We start from the raw sequence: 24214 nt of genomic DNA, 5'->3' as shown, positions 1-24214 counted from the left end.
TCTACTCAGCTTGGTCATTGCGTGGTCTAGCTCACCGCATAATAAACTGTCAAAGAATGGGGGAAATATTTGTGTTGGCTTAGTTCAGAACATAACACAAAGGGCTTTCTCGAACTGATAAATAAAAAGTGACATGGGTGCAATATAACAATGCCTAGCACATTTTTAACTGATTCAATTCACTTCATGAGCAAACGGCTAGCAGTTTAGTGAGAAATTCCGGCAAGAAAGTTCTCTTACAGATTTTCGCGTATCGGGTGATCTGAGCAGCATTCATGGCGGCTGTCATATGTGCGCATTCGTGCCAGTGCCTATGCCTAAAGAAATGTGGAAAAAATAATTCTTCAGGGTTCTTCAGCCAGCAGTGCGGATGACGTGCACTGTTCAATGACCCTCCTGGAGCGTCTCATTCGCACCAGCAGTATCTGGTTTCTGCCAGATGTGGGCCGTACTGGTGCTGTGCATTACTTGCAAGGCAAGGAAGTCGGGGTAAGTGGCCAGCGTTGCGCTGTCAATATCATACCTCAGCTCTCCAAACTTTTGCATAAAGTTTGCAAATTTTGGCTCATTCTACGATATTAGGATGGTTGCATCAAGCTTTACGAAAAATTCTCCACATGAAAAAGTTTATCTCGTCTGTCTACAACCACACTCTTGAAGTCATCTTCTAATTGTTAAAGGGCACTGGAGGGGTACCGACTTCGAGCGAGTCCATTGAGAGTTCCTAAATCAGGCAAAATCAGCAACAGCAACATCACTGAAGAAGTTACTGTGATTTAAATAGAATGAGTTGCTTGTCAGTTTCTGCTGATACAAGTTTACTGCTGCTTGTGCGTTACATATAAAGGTAGATCATTATTTATAAAGTGTGTATGTATTCCTAAAAGGTTGTGTGCTCAAGGCAAATTTATAAAAAATATCTGTGCATCTCCCCCCTTCTTGCGCACACATTTTCCGGCGTCGTTTTGTAGGAGTTTTACGAATTTTAATATTCACAAACTGGCGGGTATGCAGTATGCATGGTGCAATATCAACCGATTCACAGTGTACTACCACGTGTTTTATATTAAAACTAACTGAATTTTTCAACATAATCTGTAGCATTTAGAACAAATCTATTCAGGGAACTGGATTACTCGGAGGTCGGCATCCCTTGCACCAGAAATAGAAATGCGTAATTGACAAATTAACAAGGTCCTAATATTAAACTTTTTAACTAATTACTTTAAAGCGTGCATTGCAGTTTACGAAATGGAGACATCCACTTGGAACAAATTTTTAATTTAGCACCAGTTTTGAGATAAGCACTGTCGAACTTGCAGTAAAAATGCAGGCTGGTTTCTCTCTTTACCAAACTGCCTTTTTTAGAGCGTAGCTCTTAGGTGCCCGTTCCTGCATTGAGCGTCGGTGCGCCAGCGAAGGATGAGAGAGCGAATGTGGAGCGCGGTGGCGTATGAAAGAAAGGCGATAGCAAGGAGAGCGTGAGGAAAGCAGAGGAGGAGAGTATGGCAAAAGGGTGAGGAGGAAAGGGGAGTGCCACATGAGACGTGCTCCACGGCGGCGACCCACTTGCGCACGCGCTACTCCGCCTGTGCTGCGACCGCTAGAGAATGCACTCCGCACGATTGAGCAACGCAACTGCTGGAAATGCTTCGTCTGCTGCTGCTGCTAAACAAGCTGCACGAGCAGAGGCTCAGCACTGCTGCCGAGAACACCCTGCCGTTTAAATTCAAGTTTGTTGCCTATATATAACGTGTATTCAGGACATCTAAACAGCTGTGCTCAAATTTCGTGGCACCGGCCGTGCAGGGGAAAGAAGAAGAAGAATCTGAAAGCTCGCCTTCGCGCATAGCGTTCACCGCAAGTGTCTCCCGGTTAAGATTACGGTTGCATAAGCTGCAGTTGCCAGGAAGCGGCAACTGTGTGGCCGGTCTATTTATAGCGCTGTGTGTCGCGACTCTGGCAGTCAGTGCGGTGATCGGTGCGATGCCTCAATATATCGCAAAGTGAAAACACGTATAGAGCTGCGCTCAAATTTCGCATTAGGGAGTATCGTAATCGTCTGTGATTTTTTTTTTTTTTTTTCCGCATTGAAGGACAAAAATAACTGGAATGCTTTCTTAAATCTTGCAAATGCATTTCATCCCGCACTGATATCTCGAAACTAGTGTCAATCTCAGAATTTGTTTTGGACATGCCTTGCAAAGTCATCGCCTACAATTTGAAAATTGCAACATGCGCTGTAAATCAATTGGTTAAAAACTTAGTTTGAGAAATTTTCGTAATAGTCGATTATGCATTTAAATATTTTGTGCAAGTTGTGTCCACCTTTTAGACAAATCTAGCGCAATGAGCTGAATTGTGCCACATGCCACAGGCAAACTTCAAAAATTCTTGTCGCCTCTTAAAGAAAACGTCCTGTATATGTTAGCATAACAAGCAATAAAAAAAAATACTGAAGACTCGCCAAAGGCTGCTGCTGTGTAAGCAGTGGATAACAGCGACAACTACCATGTGATCTGAGCATGCAGCCATTCTTGAAGCGAAATTTGGGGAATTTTTCGGCCTAAGGTGGTTTACTGGGGGTGAACTGCAAATACTGTACGCTAGCGTACCCTACTTTCGGTGCACATTAAAGAACTCTCAAGTGGTCAAAATTAATCTAAAGCATTGCACAACAGTGTTCATCATCACTCCTCTGCGTAGTTTTGGTACTCTGAACCTTGGAATTCTAACTTTCTTAATGTGGTTTACTAAAGATTGTTCAGAAACTGCAGGGAAAGAAACAGTGTATGTAATACATTTATGCAATATATCTAATTTTGTCTCAAATATCGATACTTTGTATATATTATTATTAGTATTATTAACTCTTTTCCTACCGTGGGAAAAATGGCCATCTTCTTGTGGGTTACACTACATTTTCTTATGCAATACAATATACAATTTATGCAATACATAAAAGCAATGTACAATCAATCCGCTCTTCATGCATCAACCTTTATTAATGTGATTTATGTCATAAAAAATATAAATTGCCAAACTCAAGATTTTTGAATAAAATTGAAGAAAACTTGTAAAGATATGCTAGTACCGAAAAAGAAAGAAATTCCAATAAATTTTTGAAATATACAAAATGTATCACTATTTATTAGCCAGTCTATGCAAATAAATCAAAATTTTTCCTTGAAGACTACTTGTGCTACAAAAATTTAACTGGAAGCCTTACAGTTAGGCGTGCCTTGCAGCAAAGCAGTTCCTCAATGTGAAACATAGGGGCATGTTGCAAGCATTGCAGTGAACGCTGGTTTGCTGCTGCGTTTTGCCGTAGTAATATTTTCTTTGCAGTTTCAGTATGTCAACTTGTTAGCTGGCTAGTGCTGAATGGCATCAGTCCGGGGAGAAGCACGGACTAGCGATGCATCCTCAAGTTCCGGGTTGATTCCCATCGCGTCGTTCTCAGAATCGGTCAGATGAAAAGGCAGCATCCTCTAACTCGCTTTCGCTTGAGCCGTCAATAAAATCGGTTGCAGACACAGCAGAATCGCGAGATCTGCAATGTTTAGGAACGCACATGCCCCTTCCAGCCACGACCGTTGTCGCTTTCAACTCCGATAAGCATGCTAGCTATGCACAATGGGCCCAGTAGGGAAAAATTTCAGTCATTATGTTCTCAGATAAACCTTGCACGTCTGATACATGTAGATTCCCGTTTACGTTGTATTGCCCACGTGTTATGATATTGGCATTGCTGTCTCATATGTGAAGAGTGTGCTACTTGTGAGGCCTGTAGCCAATAAACACCCGATTTCTCTCCAGAACTTCATAGTACGCCAGTCCAGCAAGAAAGGCACTCTGGCTCTGTCCGTACGGCTTCCTGTTGATGCGGGGCCGTACATCGAGCACTACCTCATTGAAGCCACAACCGATGCGAAGCACTGCCTGGAAGGGTCCGAAAACCATTTCGCCTCAATACCTGTGCTCATCTGCCACTACTGCCAGTGCTGGTAGGTCTTTGTTTTACATAGCAGGCGCTACCGCATGACCTTCTAGTAGTTTAAACAAGTTCTTGCACTATAAATTGTTGCTACCATATTTGCAGGGTGCTGCTAATGTGCCTTAATGCATGCCCAATTTTCATATTGAGAAAGGGAAGAAGCGCAACTTTCTCTTGATTTCAGAATGCAGCTTGGCATAAGTTGCCACTTCCACAGCCAGCTTTAATGTGACTCACCAACGAATTAACAGTTTATTACATTATAAAACTAGAATGTTACATTGCCCATTCACAGCATGACACAGAAAAGCACCTTGCTTCTTCCATGATTCCAATGTCCTCACTCTTATACATAAAAAGGTCTTTTTATGTATTTTTATTTTTGCAGTGATGAATTACCTGTACAGTTATGCCTCCCAGTTGTTTTGCTTGAGGCAACTACACGGCAGGAGCTGTCTGCCTTGTCACTCCTGGGCCAAGGTACCTGTGCACAGTCACACATTCCATCTTTTTGTTCTTGCAAGCAGACTTTGTTTTGTGGTGCATACTTTACTATTGCCAACAATTTTCAATTCTGTTGGGCGAAATGATTGCTTACACCACCTGATTTATTATTGCCTTGCTGATGTTGGTGTCAAAAATCAGCTTCTGACTACACATGAAATGGAAGTTTTTCTCAGGAACGTGAGCAGTTTGCTCAAGGTCTTATGTTACGATTAATGATGGCTTCAGATGGTGCTGCACATACAACCACCTTTTGTTCACCTACTCTACTTAAGGTCGCATTCGCAAACCAACCTTAACTTAAAGCTGTAAGGTGCCCGTATATAAGGGAAAGGGAAGTATAAGTATGAGAAAAGGCTAAGATGAGTTTGTTTAAGATTGTGTAAAAAGGCAGCCTTATGAAATGTTGCCTTGTAGTCATACGGGAGGAGCGTGGGAGCAAGGCTATGAACTTTTCTTGTGCTCGATCGATAAGTAAATGTGGTTGCTTGCCACTCAGAACATAAAAAATTAGAGGGCACCTAAGCACTTCTTATGAGTTGTGGATGTGAAAGCATTAATGTCCAATTGAATGCTGCTGAGCAGTCCTTCGAGTTATGAACTCCTCGCGGGCAAGCAAGCATGTTGAGACGTTTGGCACGTTTCGATTTGGCCTTATTGATGTGCAGTTATGATCAGGATTCCGAGAGCGAGGGGGACATGGCGTCGCGATGCATGCCCTCTTTCCCTCACGCAACATTTGCCGCGCCTGGTGTGCTGTTTAGACCGCTCTGCTCCATTGAGGCGCTCTCATGACGTGGCATTGCAGCCAATGCGAATTTAGGCTGCTACATATGCCATCAAATGCGTCAAGTAAGCTCAGTTAGCGATTTGACGCTTTCGCATCAATATATAAAGCTGAATGCATAGTATTAGTACGCGCTGTCCAAGAGCAGTGTATATAACGGCAAGTTTGCTGTGTTGTCCGTCTCTCATCTAGCAACATGTGTTGTTGTTCCTTTCTTTTCTTTGTTCTTTCAGTTCTTTTCTCTCTCTCTCTCTCTTTTTTTTTTACGTTATGTTTGTGGCTGCATGTGTGCTCTGGTGTGGTTCATTGCGAGAGGTTCATTGCCATTGCTTTCAAACTCCTTAGTTGTCTCAGCCTGTTCAAAAATCGCTGCCATGTGGAAAGAAAGTGAACTGCATAGAAAATGAAACTGTAGTTGTTCTACTATAAGTTAGATGGCGCAGTGTACTTGTGACTGCCATAGAATGTCTCGAAAACTGCGCTCGAAAGCATCGTTAGCTGGCTAACGATGCCCAATGGGCGCAGTAGGGAATAAGTTAACGAGGCTCCACTGTATCAATATTTAAGTATCACTGCTTTTCGTTTGAAAAGCAGCTCTTTCCAAGTGCAAACAAAAGTTTTGGTAATTCAGGCGTTTGCTTGGTTTCAAAAAAAGGCGCGTCAAACGTGCAGATATTTGTTTTGTTTCAGCTATGTTTTGTTGGTATTTTGAAAGTACCGTTAAAGTTATTAAATACTTTTTGTGAGTGTTCGAATTCATTGTACTACAGCTGCCAATATTGAGCAAAAATAAGGATGAAAACATTACCCCTGCATCACCTCAGTGGCAGATATTTACTCCTTTTTTTTTTTTTATAGAAGCTGCTAAGGGTCTACACACATATTTATTTCAGCCTGCCAAATGTACACAAGTATTGAACACTACATACAAGATGAATGAAAAAGTCAGTGTAGTAATCTGTTCGCGCGACAGCCCGTTTCGTCGCTTGTCGCTGTCGCACACAAAATAACTCTCATGGGATTTGGCCTTAATCTTCACTTCACATTATTACCTTAAAGACCCCGGTTAGAGGGTATTACATAAGGGGTAGGTTTACAAATAAAGGTTACAGAGAGTGATCTTGATGACAAACAATATGCAGTTAAGTTGTCCGCACAGGTTGATGAACACGTGATGGCTGCAATGTCACGGGGAAGGCCATTCCAGTCCACTGCTGTGCGAAAAAAAATGAGGCCGCAAAAATAGTGGTGCTAGCACATGTGCGTGCAATTGAACAAAGATGGGACGTACGGTGAGATATGCGCGCCGGTGGGATGATATACGGTGCTTGATTGAGGCAATTGTGAAACAATTTGTGAAACAAATAGACTTGTGATGCGGCAACGCACAGAAAGATTAGCAAGATCAATTTCACGTTTTAGGGATGATATGCTTGTCGTATGAATATGAAGAATGAATGAACCTAGTCGCACGATTTTGTACAGATTCTAGTTCGTTTGTTTATACCTGATGCGGGCTCCAGATGGGCACTGGATATTCTAGTTTCGATCTGATGAGTGATTTGTACGCGAGAAGTTTTATGTCTGATGGTGCACGACGCAAATGACGCTTTCAAAAACCGAGGGATCTGTTCGCGGATGATATGATATTGCTGATGTATGGGTTCCAGGAAAGGTCGGAGGATAAGGTGACGCCTAGGTGTTTGTTGTATAATTGAACTTGTTCGACTATGGAGTTAGAGATTAGGTATGAGAATGATAAAGGATTATGCTTGCGTTGAAAGGAAATGAGCTTGCATTTAGTGGAATTAAGCTTCAACAGACGAAAATCATACCACTGTTGTACAAGGTTAAGGTCATGCTGGAGTGCAGTTTGATCAGAAATCTTTGTAATTGTGCGATAGATGATGCAGTCGTCGGCAAATAAACGGACATGGGAGGATACTGTTGCGTCCCGAATCGGCCGGGCGCATTCTTTGATTGTTTCCCATCGAGGCAGGCCCTTTCATGAGCGTCGCCCAGACGGCGACAGTGCCAGACACCGACGAGACGGGCAAACAAGCGCCCCAACTCAGCAGTGCCTATTCTTTGGGTGCTTCCCCCGATGCCACCCCTTTCATCAGCGTCGCCGTCTGGGCGACGCGACCCGACAACGGCAGTGACGTTCGGACAAAGAAGCTCACTTAGAAGCGACCGACCACAGCCGCCACCCTTCGTTAGAAGCGGGGATTAGCGTGAAGGCCATTCTCCCGACCCTGGCAAGATGACCGGTGGAGGGCAAGAAACTAAGTCACCGACTTTCGTGGAAGGAGTATCAACCCCCTGTTTCCGGATTTCCTCGTCCTTGCTTCGAAGGTGAAACATTAGAGGCGGAGTTCGGTGAACAATACGACCCCTCTGATTGGTCGCATCAAGGTCATCTGATTCCCTAGCTGGGTCAACTAGGGAAGACTGATGTTTTATAAGGAGACACCTTGAGTGCAGTGGTGTGTCCTGACGTGTTCTCAAATGTGCTCAGACAGGTAGTGAGCTGAGACTTTCAAAGTGCTCTCCCATGGAGTGGGCTTCCATATTTGGAGCCACTGTAAATATGTAAAATAAACCCTTTTTTCTATCGCTCTTGCTCCCGGACGTACTCATCCCTTTGGCTGAGGATCACCGGCCTAAACGCTACCCGAGTCCCAACAATACATGTGCGGGCAGGTCGTTAATATATATATATGAGCAACAAGAAGGGTGCGAGTACAGATCCTTGGGGGACGCCGGGTGTTACTGGGAGAGAGCTGGAACGGCTATTTTAATTGAGATAAACTGGGAGCAGTTGGTGAGAAATGCTGTGATCCATGCAAGAAGGTTAGGCTGCAAGTTCAGCTGGGAAAGTTTTAGTAGGAGGCGTTTATGTGGTACTGTTTCGAATGCTTTTGCGAAGTCGAGAAAGATTGCATTGGCCTGAAGGTTATGGTCGAGATTAGAATGTAGATCATGAAGAAATGTAGCAAGTTGGGTTTCAGAAGATAAAGATTACGAAATCCGTGCTGGGAAGGGTGAAAAAAATGTTAGTCTCAAGGAAGTACATTATGTGAGAGATATCACATGTTCCATGATTTTGCATGAGACGCTTGTTAGAGAAATGGGGCGGTAATTCAGGGGAGATTGTTTGTTACCTGATTTGTTAACTGGAATGACTTTTCCTTCCTTCCAGTCGTCTGGTAAAATTCCTGTTTCGAGTGAAAGTGAGAAGAGCATCGAAAAGTACACTGCAATAATTTCGTTAGTATTTTTTAAAAGCTTGGGGTTAATATCGTCGACACCCGCCGATGATGAAAGTTTTAATTCGTCAATGAGTGATGAAATGCCAGCGACAAAAATTGCATCAGGGGCCATCATTGGTAGTGTCATAGTAGGTGGCGTAGGAAGAGGCAAGTCGGCTTCTTCAGTGAACACGGAGGAAAACGCAATGTTGAAGGTGTCAGCACAAACAGCGTCACTTACAATTTCGTCTTTATCATTTGTAAGTGTGACGTCATGTGTTAGTTGTGGGTTTATGAGATCCCAAAATTTTCTAGGGTTAGTTTTTTGAATTTTAGGTAAGTCATTATGATAGAATGTCTTTCATTTTTCGAATTGCAGTATAATAAGCGGAGTAGTACCTGCCCCAAGTGCTGAGACTTCCATCACATTTCACAGTACGAAAAAGGCGCTTTATTTTATTTTCGAGTGTTTTTAAGCTTTTAGAGAACCATGGTCTTTATTGGCATGAAAGCTCACCATGGGGATGAATTTATTAGTCAGGTCAGTAATTTTGTCCTTAAGCACTAGTCATTGAGAGAACAGGAACTGAGATTGGATTCGAAAACTGGCAGAAAATTTCATAATTCATTATTAATTGCCTCATAGTTAGCCTTATCGTACAAGTGAATTGTTTTGCGGAAGATGGGGTGTGTTTTAGGGGCAAAATTAAATGGGGTATGAATGACTTTGTGATTGCTGATTTCGGCGCTATTTGTTAGTACAAGGTCTAAAATGTTTGAGAATTCAATAGTGACGTGCGTCGGTTCTGTTACTTGTTGGATGAGGTCAAAGTTGAGGCAAACATTGACAAATTCCCGTGCTTCAGTATTTCCTGAAGTTGGTGAGGCCTGATTGAGCCAATTAATGCTAGGGAAGCTGAAGTCTCCATAAAGGAGGATATGTGCATTGGGGTGTTTTTTAGTAAGCTGGGATAATATTTCGTTAAGTTCGCGGGTGGAATCAGGATCAGTTTGAGGGGGCCTGAAGCATACCCCGGGTATTATTGCTTCGGGAGGGGCACGGCACATTACCCATATTGATTCCAGTTGCGAAGATGTACTGATTAGAGGGCATGATAGTTCTTTGTTAGTGGCGATGAGTATGCCCCCCATCACGTGCATTTTTGTGGTCGTGGCGAAAAATGTTAAAGTTCGGAAAGTCAGCCAGTGCCTCCGTATCTGAAATGTCGTCAGTGAGCCATGTTTCTGTTAGTATCAGTACACTACTGCCGGATGATTGTACTAGACTAGACAGGAGCACACTTTTCGGAAGAAAACTATGAATGTTAGTATGCCTGTCACATGAGTATATGCATGCATGCAATTTTAGTATGCATGCCTGTCACATGAGTATAGAAAATGAAAGATTCGCTCTTGTGCATTTATGGTGCTGATGGCGTGGTTGCTGACGGTGACATGATCCCTACGATACGGCTCTGACGATTCCTGCTGCACTGTCAAAGATATATCGCTGGGCTCCAATATGTAATGTTTTGAAACGTAATGAAAATGGTACGGATTCTCCTAGCAAAGGTAATAAGCTGTTTCGTGGAGTTCGAACTGGACGCGTGAAATCTTCGCCAATGCTGAAGTTTGTGCCTTTTAGTTTTGGGCCATTCGAAAGGATAGATTCTTTAGTTTTGAAGGATGAAAGCTTCACTATGATAGGTCGTTGGCGGTTAGTGGTGTAACGCCCTAGGCGATGCACAAGCTCTATATCTTTGGGCTCGACTGTAAGACCAAAGCTTTCAAGACAGTGGCTAATGATTATTTGTTCCGATTGAATGTATGTTTCCTTCGGGTTAGTGTCAGGAAAGCCGTAGAATATTAGGTTGTTGCACAAGTTCTCGAGGTCGTCAAAGCGCTCATCAATATTGCACGTACGATGGGTTAGTTGACCAGTCTTCGTGCTAATGGCGTCAACTTCTGTTCGGAGAGCTAAAAGATTTTTCCAATGATTTTCTAAGTCTGTGAGGCGGGTGCTTAGATTAGCAATAGTCTGGTTTGTGCTCGTTAGCTGGGTTTTGAGGTTCTGCATCTCGGACATTAGTGTGGCCTGGCCAGCAGACACCTTTCTCAGTTCGTCGAGGACAGCTTTTTCAGGACCGGGGTTTGTCTCTACGTCCCCTGATAGCAGTAGCAAGGCGCGTATGACATCAATACATTCAGGAATAAGTAAAAGGCAATACTGTGGACTTGGCAGCTGCACCAAAAATAATCACTGGATTTTTTTAGCAGGAGTTTGATACAAACTACTAACCTGCATGATCATGATGAATGGGGTAGTGGTCGGTGTAGTGGCACAGCCGCGAAGCCCACAGTGCGCGGTGGATGGCGGTTGCTGCTTTATAGGTTGCACATAAGATGTTGTCGACGGCGATACGGCAGCTGGATAGGTTTCTATGATCCACAGCGGTAGTGGAGGCGCCGCCAAATGTCCTGAAGCATGGGATACAGGGAGGAGGCAAATGCAAGGTTCGCTTCCATTGGCAGCAGACACAAACACACTGGCCTGGCGCTCTTTGGCCATACCTGGCCCTTGCGCCATTAAGCACCATACATCATCATCATCATCATCAAAGTTTCCCGAAGTGGTAGACGAGGTTGCCAAAAAAGGCAGACACGAGCAGGTCGGCGATGATGCGGGCAAAAACCTGCATGATCAGGATGAACGAATTTTGACATTGCTGTTTATTGACGTGCTTTCCAAGTGCTCTTGATCAACATAGTAATTGTTCTCATTTGTGTGTTTTCAGAGTTGTGGGTGTCAAGCTTGCTCAAGTCTGCTCCGTCAAGTGTGGGGTCCAGCACGTCCTGTGCCTCTTCTCAGGCGTCTCCCAACCCAGACCATAATGCTAATGTCCATGTGTCAAGTTTTAAGAAGACCACGCCTGCCAACCCAGTGGTCACCTCTCCTGTGGCTGCAGTGAGGCCAAACTTCCTAGCACTTCAGAGTTCCACAGCTGACATTGGTGAACTTGCAACTCAAGTGCCTGATCCCCCTTCCCCACCTGCAGAAAGTGAGGCTGGCCTTGTGTCCGAAGTGGCTGGCAGGTCAGCATTTTATGTAGGTGTGGACTTAACTCAAAGTGAACCTAGCAAGACTGCACCTAGCAAGACTGCACCTAGCAAGACTTCACCTAGCAAGACTGCACCTAGCAAGACTGCACCTAGCAAGACTGCACCTAGCAAGACTGCACCTAGCAAGACTGCACCTAGCAAGACTGCACCTAGCAAGATTGCACCTAGCAAGGCTGCACCCAGCCAAGCTGAACCTTGCAAATCTGCACCTCTAAAGTCTGCGCCCAACAAGAACAAGCAGTCTCCTCCAGCAGAGGAGGAAAAGCCTCGGTGCCTCATGAAGCCATCACCACGTAGGCGGCGGAAACTCCCAGAGTCTTCACCTGAAACTTACTACTCCAGCAGTCTCGCAGACAAAATCAGTGACTACGAGGACATTTGGGGCACAACCAATGGGCGTGGGAGCGACAGTCCTGCTCCTGTACTCTCCACATTTAAGCCAGAAGGTCTTGTGTGCCAGTCCACGCAGACAGAAGTACACGGTGGCTCCTTGCCCGAGGGAATCGATGTTGCTGGACAGATACGAAGCTTGTCTCGTTCTATGCCCGGCATGGTTAAGGATAAAGCCCAGCAAGGCCAGTTTTCTAGCCCTTTCTATAGTGAACCGGTGGACTCGCTGTTCCTTGTAGTGTCATCTGCAGTTGAACCACTGCAGATTGATGAGGTGTCACCATCTGCAGCAGTACATCGAGAACGACCCTTGATGCGGCATTCGGAACCTAATGTTCACTCTTTGCGAAGCAGTACGCAACGTTCTTCTGACCTGACCACCACATTTGACGATACAAACTCATGCACTTCGGACCACTTGTTGGCAGTGTCTGCGCCAGCTTTGCATGATAACTCAGGTGATGGACCTCCAAGTCGTTGTGGCCGGTCTTGGTCGGTAGACCCCTCTTGGAAATGGCTTGTGTCAAGTGAGGATGAGGATAATGACAGTACTGCTGGAGACCTAAAGTTTCCCACTGAGGACGTAGACGACTCTGACGTTGGCGGGCTTGAGGAAAATGTGTCTACAGTGGAAGAGATCATTGGCATCTCCATGCCGGACTTGAGAGTGCCTCCAGCCCCTACATTGACAGAAGGCAACGTGCTGAGAGCATCGCGTTATGACAACCTTGATGCGGTGTCGGTAGCTGAGAGTGTGGCTACTGATGGCAGCAGCAAGAACAACCATGGTGAAGACGATGCATTAACAGAGTTCTGTGAACCTTGGGACAGCCTGCGATGGGAAAGGCTTCTACGATTGGTGGAGTCTTCCCCGGATGCCCCGGAAAGCAAGGTCAGAGATCTGGCATGGAGCTGCCACTTTTTTGTAGTGCACCAAATGCAAGCATTTTAAATTTTAGTCACCTTTGCCTATATTTTTTAATATGTTTGAACACATTATGTTCAAACATATTGCAAGAACTTGCTTATATCTAAGCCTAGAAAATGAGGCAGTTGTCAATGAAACCTATTGAGTGAGTGAGTGTGTCCTATTGTTTATAGAAGCAGTTAGCCACACATGGTAATGCCAACGACTTTCAGCTCCTCCAGCTCATGCATTGTGTGAGCAAAGGGCCTTTATTTTACAAAGACAAAAATAAATATTTGTCCTCGAGGCACTGCAGCTACAGCTGTGTCACCTTGCAGTTTTCTGTATGGGAAATGGGATCACAGCAATGTTATGGGTAAAAAGCAAGGGTTTATGTGTAGTGAGAAATTAGTTTTGTATGTTTGAGATGTTATTTAGGTTGAAGAAAGAGGGATCAGTCTCGGAATCGCTCACATTGTGTGCTATGCACTCGTTATTCATCTATGTTGTTGCCTGTTTCTAACCCACCCCTGTCCCTTGTGTCTTTGTGGCTTTGCTTGTAGGCTTAACTACGATTAGTCTCTCAATGAAACTCTCGCTTCACTGTTTTCTGCCTATCAGTAGCGATTGACTTTTGGCCAGTCTAATGGCAGCTGGCAATGTCTTGTGGTTAGAAATTCAAGCTTTCATCTCTTCACCCAGTAAGACCCAAACACAGTTCCCCTATCAAGGAAAATTAGAACTTGCTCACCTTTATTTCTGGCCATTTGTACAAAATAAGAATTTGATGTTATAGTTCATTGTAGCAAATTGCTACATTTGGGTGGATGTCTCAGTTTCCTTTTAATTACTTATCTCCACCTAGCGGATTTCCGCTGAACTATAACATCAAACACTTGCCTTTGCTTCGAGTTGTCGACAAATTCGACTTCGCCCTGCCATCTGCTAGCCGCCTGGTTACCTCAGATGGTAGAGCGGCTGCCCCGGAAAGGCGGTGGTCCCGGGTTCGAGTCCCGGACCAGGACGAATTTTTCTTCAACTGCGAGGCTTTCTTTCGAGGAACCCGGTTGGGTTTCCATTGTAACAAATTGCTACATTTGGGTGGATGTCTCAGTTTCCCTTTAACAAAATAAGAATGAAATGTTATTTGAGTAAAAATGTATTTAGTGTAGTATTTAATTAATTAATCATTTGTTTGCTGCACTGTTCACATTTGCAAAGCACGCTCATGTGCTGGGGCATGTGCTATAGGGTAGGTGTTAAGTTTCTTGTGATTATATAAAAATCAGTGTAACATAAATGGCACGTCGAGCCACAATGTTTTGACACGCTTAAATCTCCTTAAAGGTTGCATAATGAAAAACCTCATTTGTTAAAAGGTTTAGTGTTAATTGTACAGGTTTGTGTGGCCACTGTGTGAAGGATTCACTGCCCGACTTTTCCATTGTTGCCAAAACATGTAGCCACTGTAAGGTGTGCAGTCGTCTGGTTCAATTATGTGGCATTGTGTGCCCAATCACAGAATGAGAGGAAGCGGAATATGTGAAGAAGCTCTGGACAGTGCTCTTGTGCCGTGTTGTGGTGTCTTTGCACTAACAAAGGCTGGCAGTGTGTTGAACTTGGCTATTGGGTAATTATCTAGTACCTACCAGAAGTTTCAACAATGTATTTTCACTTTCGTTCCCTAAATGCATCAAAGTAGGCCTTGTCTGGTTCAGGGGGCCAAAAATTGGCAGACATAATTATACTGTTTCTTGTGTATTTATGCTCAGCTGTTTCTTATTTGTCGAATCCTTAGGAATGGCTCGTGTCTGGCCAAGTGCATTGAAAAATGCTGAGTTAGTTTAGAAGGACGAATTTTATGCACAGTCTGGAGTCTCTTTCAGCTTTTGCCAGGAAATCTGGGCTTTTGCACCGGTCGGGTAGATCCTGCTCCTCGCATCATGCCTTGCACTCCCAACAGACTTTCTCCATTCCCATACTTCGTATTAGGCCAAAGTGATATCCCGTCAAATAAAACATTCATTCATTCAATTCTAGCTGCACAGCTAACAGCTTTTTTTTTTTTTTTTTTCAGTATGATGAAAAGGCATTCCCCCCCCCCCCCCCCCCCCCTCTAGTTTCAGTTATACCGAGTGCCTTCAGGTGCAAAATTTTATAAGTGTTAGTGCAGAAGGTGATCCTAAACCTGAAGCTTTTGAAGATGGGGTGACTGCTGCACATTGAAACAAACTTTCACGACCTGGATGGTACGATGGCTGGTAATAAATTCCTAATTGGGCTCAAAAATCAAGAATGCAGTTTGTTTACTATATTTATTATCAGTTCTGGAAAATTAAGCGTTTCTTGCTCTGAACTTATTGGTCCTCTTCATGTATTCGTTACAAAAGAAAATTGTGTAGGAACTAGAGCGTAACCTTCACTGATTCTTGCTTTTTCTTTTTGCTCTTCTGGTCATTGAAGGTAAAAGATTAAGGGAAAATCTGTGTTCCTTCGTAGCAGTGACATGCCTGAGTCACATTGCAAAAGGGTTGCCACTGTTCTTCCAGGCTGAAGAGTCAAAGATGTCCACCGACTCCTTTGAGACAGCCTCGGCAGTCAGTGGTGAGGACTTGCTTCTTTCCGAGTGTCCGACCCTGGCATTGGAGCATAAGCGGTCAAGTGGTTTTCAGGAACATCTGGATATGCTTCTAGGTCAGTATTTGAAGCATTACACTGGCATAACACTTGGCTGTCCAACGTGTTTGTAATCTTGTCCCTTGTCTTGTAGCTTCGAGGAAATTGGGAGGTCTGTACAAGAGGGACTCAACAGTGGGCGCCGATGTTAAGAGTTATATATTCAAGTAAGTTGACTCTGGATCTATGCAGTTTGAGCAGGCTGTATGGGTGTGTGAAGCGTTCTCATTGCTTGAACGAGTTTAGCAAAGCACCCAATTGTGTAAAGACTTTAATGGCTATTCTGCATTGAAAGTTCTCGATGACAAAGTATTCCGTGACTACTCTGCTTGCCTTAGCTATTGAACGTGAACCTCTCTTAAAATTTTAGAAGTTTGATCGAAGTCAACAAAACGGTTGTTCCATGAAAAGATACGCACATTTAGGCAAAAGTAATTATAGCTTGGTGCTGAGCAAAATATGCTGTTGAGAGTCTTTCCATGAGTCATGCTTATCCTTGAGGGAGTTGCAGTAGTGAACAAAACTACAAAATATTGTTTTTTGTGAAAAAAATTGTTGGCTATGTTTAAAAAGGTGTCAGTTTCTTGTTTTTCTTTAATGTTGTCCTACAGAATGCGTAGTTTGCTACCAGGAGAAATTATTAATGACATACTGTTTATTATCACTGCCTACTGCACCACATACAACTTCGTTAATTTCTTGGTTCTCATTATCGCCTACATTCTTTCGTTTCTGTGTTGTGTGTTTTGCATGTACGTGTTTTAAATTTTTTCAAATTCTTTCATCCTTCATTATCTACGGCACCTGGAGTAGCATGCCAAGCTTGTCGCTAGGCTAGCATCTCTGGTTACCATCAATGGATTTCTTTTGCTTGCGCGTTTGCTATATGCTGATCGATGCATGTGGTTTTCTTGATGTTTATTCTTCAAATATACAGGCTTTGTGCATATTAGGTAGGCTGTGTGATGCCTGAGGCTAGTGGACTAGGATGATGCAGTGCAAAGTTTGAGTGGTTTAGTTCCGAAGACTGAAAATGCAGAATATATATATATTTTTTGTCCGACACTGTATATTCCACTCTTTCTGCACCTAAAGACAGCCTGAAAGGTGTTACATTAGGAAACTTTTTTGTGTTACTAATGATTACATTTTATTTTCAACATTCATAAGAAATGTGGAGCTTTCTGAAGTGCGGAACAACACAGCAACAATATGTAGTGTGCACAGCCCCAACCATGAGTACAAATTTCATCGTCAAGAGCTGATAAGAAGACTAAGACCAAATCAGAAGGCTATGAACGAAATGCAGAAAAGGTGACCTGCAAATTTTCAAAATGTGGTCCCCCCCATAAAAACGAGAAAAGAATCTTTGTGCCTCCAATCTAAGGTGCGCCTTCCAAGAAACTGATTTCTCTTGTACTCAAAGTCATTTATGTGTTGCCATGATAATGCCTGCCCAAATTCATGCTGAATATGCCATTCTTTTCTTAGATTGGTGCAAGAAAGGAACACAACCTTTGCCATGACAATAGAGAACTTCATCCAGTGCACACGCGAGAGCAGTGAAACATCTCCTGCTGTGGTCATGCGAAATGTGAGCATCTCCTGTTGGCCCTTTCTTTGTTATGCTAGATTGTGTCAGGTACAGTCCAGTCCACTGTTAAACGGAACACTCAAATGTGTAGCTCTCGCATTGCTGGTGCCCCAGCTGCAAGTGGCTGTGGAAGCAATGTCAGTGCACTGCACAGGTGTGTTGGAAGGTGTCGGAGCTATTAATTACTAGTTATGTGCTGCAAATCTAGGTGATTGTACTCTTGCAAGAGAGGAAAATCCGGATATGCTCTGCACTCAAGTGTTCCATTTAACAGTGGACCTCTCTGTACATGTTTACCATGCATAATTGATGACCTATGGTTGGGATCACTTCAGGTGGCAATTTGCAATTGTGTATGAATGTAAGATTTTGCATTGCCATGTTATTTGCATTTGTTTTTCTCATTAAGCTTGCAATGTACTTCAGTAAGGGGCTATAATAGGTATAAAGTAAGTGACACCTAATGGGCCCGTCGCCAATTTGGGCATTGTAAACAGGCAAGTGCAGTGTGTAGATCGTGTGCTGATGATTGTGTGTGCAAAGTATTACATTGCTATATGCTGCGAAAACAGCTGAAATTTCAAACGAAAGCCTGTGCACCCTGTCTCTCGAGGAAGGCCCGCCTCCTGCCTGAGAGTCGATTTAATGCGCCTAACTGCTTCTACGTCAACACACTGCCCACAATGCAGTTGGTCATGACAAGTTACCTTGGTAAATTGTTCAATGTTGCAGTAGTTATTTACTTATGATTGTTTTATTACACAATTTAAAGTTTTAGAGAAATACAAAACCTATAAACCGAATGTCTACGAGTCCTTTTCGTTTTTGTCTGTGCTGTAGCAAAGAGTGACAAACTTCCTTGTCATCTGGTCATTCCCTCACATGCTCATGCAAGCAGCCAAGCATTGGAAAATAAAGCAGTTTGACCTCTGAATTAATTTGAATTAACTTTTTTTAATTTGTCCTAACGTCCCTTGTTGCATCAGCTTACACAACTCAGGCAAGCACAGAAACGTGACCATTGAGCATTAGATGCGCTGTGCATTCGCAGGGCACTGCCACTGCAAACATTCACTTGGGAAAGGTTTGGGTTTCGCATGCAAGAAACCGCCACTGGAAATTAACCGTACAGCAACAAAGCAACAGATATAAAGTTTGCGGGCCTCCTGGTGTCAATGTGATGTAACCTCTCGACTCTGATATGGGAAAACGCAAGGAAGGAATCTCGCTTGCGGAGGCTGTGTGAGGCAGTGGGAGAGAGATAACCTGTTTTAGGGAGGGTAGCTCACCTCCAGGCCGCTTCTCAACATTTCAACCACTAATGAACCAATCTGAAAAATTATTGTGGTAGAACACTCCTTGGATGGTCATTTACAACTCGTAGTTTATAAGCAAAATTTCTGGTGCGGCCTGATGAAGGGACATTTTAGTAGGGGTTTGCGAATACTCAAATATTCGATTTCAAATCGAATAGTGAATGTTCGGATAATTCGATTTGCGAGCAGAATAGTTTGAATTTGACTTTTTGAAAAAATGTTCTTAGAATATTCGGCGAATGACCTGGCCGTGGTAGATGCCTTGACGTGTGCAGCATTCCCACGGCGCCACTATCTCTATTGGTCAACCGGGCTGATCGTGACGATAAACGATACACAAAGCGAACAACAAAAACAGCACATATGGAAAGCACAGAAGCATCTACGATGATTGGGCTGATTAACCACAGGAAGGCATGCTGATTGTATCGGATACGCGTGTTCAGTGTTCATGCACACAGATTTGTGCAGTTTGGAGCTTGAAGAACAGGCAGACCAACTTGGCAGGCATGCTGACGGTAGTTGCCAGCTGGTCGCCCGTGGACCCAAACGCTGCTACAATCGGCCATCAATCAAACCCTTACGCATGATGTCGCGACCGATCACTGATTAACCACCCGTTGGTACATATTAGGTACTAGCTTTCTGCGATGGTTTGCAGTCTGTTATAACATTGGCTGTTGGCGAATTTTCGTCACGGGCACACCATTAGGCCACACTGCTGCCTAACCTGTTACGCTTAATCGAAGCTGCGTCATCAGGTGTCCGCAACTAGAGTTACAGTTTCATACCAAATCAACAGCAGATATAGTCGCAGTGGTCACACGACCCTCAGAAAGCCAACATACTGCCTCGCCAACGAAGGCAAGTGTACAAGATGACCGTTCAATTCACGGCCGCCACCTTTGAGGAACACTGTATGGTGGTCCCTCTTTCTCTACGTGAACATTGGTCTCTTTTCATGCGTTCGATCGACCCATCACAAGACTAGTGTTGGATTTGCATAGCGAGCTTTAAAATGTCATGTGACTAGCCTGCTGACATCCGGCTGCAGACGCATTTACACGGACGGCAGATGGACGCGGAAAACAGAAAAAAAAAAGGGAGAGTTGGGGGGGAGGCATCGTGTAACCTTGCCTCCCGAACTGAGAACTTCTTATCACCGGTGCCAGCCGCAGTTGACTCATGCGGCACCAATGACCACGCGGAGTGTTCCCGAGTCACATGATGCGCATTCCCTGCTTTTGTCTGTCACGCACATTGGCCTTAACGAGCTGACGATAACCTACAGAAACCACCTACCATAAGATGGAAGAAACCTCCTGTTTTATGGAAGAAAACAGAAAGCAAAAGCACAGTATGGCCCACTATTAAATTGAAAACCTCATTGGTATTTACAACAACTTCGCTATCGCTTCAGCTTCACATGGGGGAAAAGCACTTGATTCTATTCAACATACTTTCCAGACCATTTTTTATACGACCTGAATTGTTATCAGTGCTTGCGTACTAATTTGATGTTCCTTTTAATAAGAGTAAGAGCATCTTATACATCTGGAATTCCTAGTTACCTAAGTTTCTGATAGCTAGCAAGATTCTTGTTACATAATGTGAGTAGCCTCCTGAGCTTGTGCACCACCGTAATTTTTGCACAAAATGTTTGTGTTATTAAGTTTCTTAATATTTGATATTCGTTTCAATACTTGGCTTTTTTTCTTGATTCGATTTAATATTGGATTCAAAATCTACTGTAAGTGTTCTGGCAGGCTACTAAAGGACATGTGAAAGCAGCGGGAGGTATACAAAGATGACAACGATGATCAAATCTGAACAAAAATGTTGTGCTACCTCCTATAAACTTTTGTGCTGAGGGATGAGCTTTGTGCAGAGATAGGCAGCACTTCTGAAGCTAGTTGCATGAAGGTCTATTGTATAAATATCTAAACTGGGCTTCAAAGGGGGAAAAAAAAAGTAACCTTGATATGCCCAGCCTATCATATATGCTACACTGAGTTTGATACTTCAAAGTTGGGTTTTAAGCATGGGAAACCCAACGCATAGCCTATAGTTGTGGTATTTACATGCTGGAGCGAGTTCTAGGTTGTGAAAATTTCACTAAGCTGATTATAAATTAATTAATTCCATACTAATTCAGTTTTAACTCGCGTAACTTTCTTTTTTCATAAATGTACTCTTTATGGCCAGAAGATAAAGGCAAATAAGTTGTTCTAATATTTATTAATGTGAAACTGTGTTTGGACATTACAGCGTTAAATATATGTCTAGTAATGCAATGAGCTTGTTTTTTTGGTTTTTTTTTTTGTAGAAACCGGATACCAAATGTGCCTGTTGACTATGTTTTCTTGCAGATCCGGCAGTTCATGAGTGGCATGAAGAACTATCTGCTCAAGCATGGAGAAGGCCAGTTCGAGCAACTGGTGCAAGAAGAACAGTCCAAGGTAAGTCCTGTACAAAGCTTGTGCCAGTCAGTCTTGAACTTGTGTAGACGTTACTGAGGGGTTATGCAATAAGCCACTTCTGTCTCTGCCGTGTGAACTTAATGACAAATTGCTGCAACTGCCTATTAACTAATTCTGTTCTGCTGTTGCAGTGTTTTTTGAGTACTGGAAAAATGGCAAGTGTATTTAAGGGGAGACATGTGTCCTTATGTAAAAAAAAAAAAAAAAATACATATGTGAAAATCAACATTTCAAGAGCGACAGCCCTTAAAAACATATTTGCCAAAACCTTTTTTTTTTTTTAATTCAGTGCCAAATAACAACAAGGGTGCTGTTATTCCCCATGCAGTAGCGTTAACCCAGCCGGAATTCTTCAAGGACATTGAACAGCATACGGCATACAAACACTGTCACTGACACAAATGTATGCTTGATCTCAGCACCTCGAAGTGCCTGTTGAAGCTAGAAAGGTGCTAGTGCTACCAACCGCAAGTCATGTCTGTTGCAAAGCCACTTGCTAGTGAAGAAAATTCACACATGCTTTAGTATGTGTAGTATGTGTGTAGGCACTAGTATTGCAGAAGTTGATTGCACAGGTACTAGCCATGTTGCTTACTTTGCTGGCTTTGTTCGTGTTATGATGAACATGCTGTAAAAAGCTTCAGGAGCTTGATTTATTTTTGTTGTAAGATATTCAGAAAAGTAAATTAACAAAAGTCAAAGGCAGTGTTGTTTGACAGTTAAAGCTGATCAAACAATAGTTGCTGCCCAGCCCACGAAAAACTGCAGCTACTGGAAGTCTCCAGCAGCATTGACATGATTGGATTCGTGGTGGAATGAGCATGGTACTATGTTGTGGAGTGAACCTTTGCCGATGCTTTTTCTTCTAGCTGAAACCAGATGAGTTCATGAACATTGATGCAATCATCGAAGTGTCGCTGCATCGCCTGGTCATCAAGCCTCTGCGGCGATACCTGTACCAGCTTTTTGTCAAGCAATACACACAGTGAGTGCACTGTTTTTATTATTGAGAATTTAATTATGCGGTTTAACAACCAGAAGTACTCGCAGTCTATAAGAGGGGCCATGTGGGGGTGTGGGGCAAAGGGGCTTTGAATTAATTTCAACCACCTGGTGCTCTTTAATGTTCACCCAAGGTGCACATTCTTATAATGAAGCAATACCAACTCGTTCAGTTCACTACTTCTCACAAAGGTTATCTAGCAGACTGTTTGACAGTACAGTTTAGCCAAACAGGCTGAATGAATAAGGTTTGACAAACCAAAATGGTGCCAACCACTAGTGTTTTCGGGGAATGCAAGCCATGAAAAGCTGGATTTTTTTCCTGGCTTCGCTTCGCAACTGGGAATAAGAAGGTACTTTTGCATTATGGTGATTACACGTATGGTGATTACACACATGTGGTGATTGCACAGTTTAGTCCTAAGGTAAATAAATTTATTGGCTTTTTTTTTTTTTTCCTGAATTTTGTGTGTGCCGAAAGTTTTTCAATAGTCAAGTGCCCTGTTAGTAGCATTAAAAGATGGCACTGTGAAGTTTGTCCATTTCTTGGCTTGCCTACATAAAAGATGCAAGATGCATTGTAGTACTAGGAGGTAGAAAGCAGGCCTTTGTCTCTTTCATGCCTGCATTCAGTGCTGATATTTTAAAACAAAAAAACTAAAGCTTTCAAGAAGGGAGTCAGATATCTTGCCTGACATGCTTTGACTACTGTGTCCCTCCTGCGATGTTAAAATTGTACAGCAGGAGCTGCAGCCCAGCTGCCATCCCACCGTTGCAGTACCGTTTTGAGTACTGAAAAGTGCTATCTAATAATTTATTAGTAGAACTTTTTCAGCCATCTTAAAATTTTAAACAAGAGGGAGGCTTTAAGGGTAGCTCTAAAAGTGTATGTTCAAGTTCCAATCATGTTATTCTAACAGATCTATTTATTCTTTTCGGCAAAATGCGCCCATCGCACATCTGCAGGATCCTTCACTCCAGATGTGACAGCAAGTGCACCTTTTCCGGGACTGGTAGCATCTATAAACTGTGTGTTTTGTTTCTTTTATGTTGTAATGTGTCTTTTTGTGCTTTCTTACTATGTCAAGTACACAGCAACTAGGCCCTCAGCAAGTCTTCTTAATTCATTTAGCAAGCATTGGGCCATGCTGTGTTCACTATAGCATAAGGTTGTGTGTTGAGAAGGAAGTGCCATCCCATTCTTCATTGCTGTGTTGCATGTAGGTGAACGCTTACGAATGGCTTTTCAGATAAAGTTACACTGTCCAGCTGTTTGTAGTGTTTCTGGTGACATACTCATTCTCACCAGAAGGCATCTTTTTCCGGTGCTGCCATTCTTCCAGGTCTGGTGCGTTGAAGCTGCTTTCGGACAGCATGAAGTATGCCCGCACCAAAACACCTCAGGAGCTTGGAATAAAGGTATTCAAGTTGTTAACTTTGTCTGAAATATGAGGGCGATTCAGAAAGTAATGCCTCCAAGCCCACTACTTTGCCAATAGTACTGCAAACATTTTGAACTCTTTATCATTAGTGCATTGATGCTTAAGCTATAGAATGTCACTTGCCTCACCTTCCTACCTCTTCTCGTTGCAGAGTAATCGAGCAATCCATGGCATCCAGTGGTGGCGTCCGGTTGAAACAGCCGGCTGTAATTGAATTTCTGACTGCAGAAGGTTGTGCGCCCATCAACATTCATCTCTGTCTGACTGCAGCTTACGGGGATGCCCGTGTTGACGTCGGCACTGTGCGGAGGTGGGCAAGGACTGTGAAAGACCAAATTCCATCTGCATCAAATCTCCACACAAGCCACAACCTTCCGCAGTCATAAATTCAACTACAGCCCACTGTTTCACCCGGACACCACCACTAGATGCCATGGATTGCTCGATTACTCTGGAACGAGAAGAAATAGGAAGCTGAGGCAAGTGACATTCTATAGCTTAAACATCAGTGCATCAATGATAAAGTGTTGAAAATGTTGGGAATGATTCTTTATTGCCTTTCGCCTCAATTTTATGTCTCCTCAATTTGATGTTTTTGAAACGTTATTAACTCTGTTGTATTTGCTTTCTTTACCTTTTTACTCACCCTGCTTGGACCTGTACAAGGTTTGCAGTATTGAATAAATAAATTAATGAATAAATGATTCATTCATTCATTCATTTTTATTTCTGCATTCCGTACAAGAGA

The 24214-nt window shown here is 43.2% G+C and overlaps 1 protein-coding gene and 1 long non-coding RNA gene across 23 annotated transcripts in view; one reads left to right on the top strand and one right to left on the bottom strand.

Moving 5' to 3' along the window:
• Nucleotides 1-24214, top strand: part of LOC119457585 (protein sprint) — an 89868-nt gene that overhangs the window by 11928 nt on the left and 53726 nt on the right. For 11 of the 21 annotated variants that reach the window (XR_007467723.1, XR_007467725.1, XR_007467726.1 and 8 more), the window contains exons 4-13: nucleotides 349-489; nucleotides 3820-4007; nucleotides 4386-4477; nucleotides 11335-12941; nucleotides 15506-15650; nucleotides 15727-15799; nucleotides 17124-17226; nucleotides 20912-21001; nucleotides 21892-22007; nucleotides 23368-23443. Coding sequence is in view for 16 of the 21 variants with exons in the window: in XM_049670254.1 (XP_049526211.1) it covers nucleotides 349-489; nucleotides 3820-4007; nucleotides 4386-4477; nucleotides 11335-12941; nucleotides 15506-15650; nucleotides 15727-15799; nucleotides 17124-17226; nucleotides 20912-21001; nucleotides 21892-22007; nucleotides 23368-23443 (2631 nt within the window). In the remaining 5 variants the exon portion in view is untranslated. The remainder of the gene's footprint in view (nucleotides 1-348; nucleotides 490-3819; nucleotides 4008-4385; nucleotides 4478-11334; nucleotides 12942-15505; nucleotides 15651-15726; nucleotides 15800-17123; nucleotides 17227-20911; nucleotides 21002-21891; nucleotides 22008-23367; nucleotides 23444-24214) is intronic. The other 10 variants (XM_049670241.1, XM_049670256.1, XM_049670250.1 and 7 more) reach the window with 9 other exon arrangements.
• Nucleotides 11578-24214, bottom strand: part of LOC125946629 (uncharacterized) — a 39665-nt gene continuing 27028 nt past the window's right edge. For both annotated transcript variants that reach the window (XR_007467728.1, XR_007467729.1), the window contains exons 3-4: nucleotides 11734-11808; nucleotides 11578-11703 (exon numbers count right to left, since the gene is read on the bottom strand). This is a non-coding gene — a long non-coding RNA (uncharacterized LOC125946629). The remainder of the gene's footprint in view (nucleotides 11704-11733; nucleotides 11809-24214) is intronic.

Source organism: Dermacentor silvarum, chromosome 7, assembly GCF_013339745.2.
Source record: "Dermacentor silvarum isolate Dsil-2018 chromosome 7, BIME_Dsil_1.4, whole genome shotgun sequence".
Classification (NCBI taxonomy): domain Eukaryota; kingdom Metazoa; phylum Arthropoda; class Arachnida; order Ixodida; family Ixodidae; genus Dermacentor; species Dermacentor silvarum.
The sequence above is the reverse complement of the archived record's forward strand: the minus strand, read 5'-3'. Positions and strand labels throughout refer to the sequence as shown.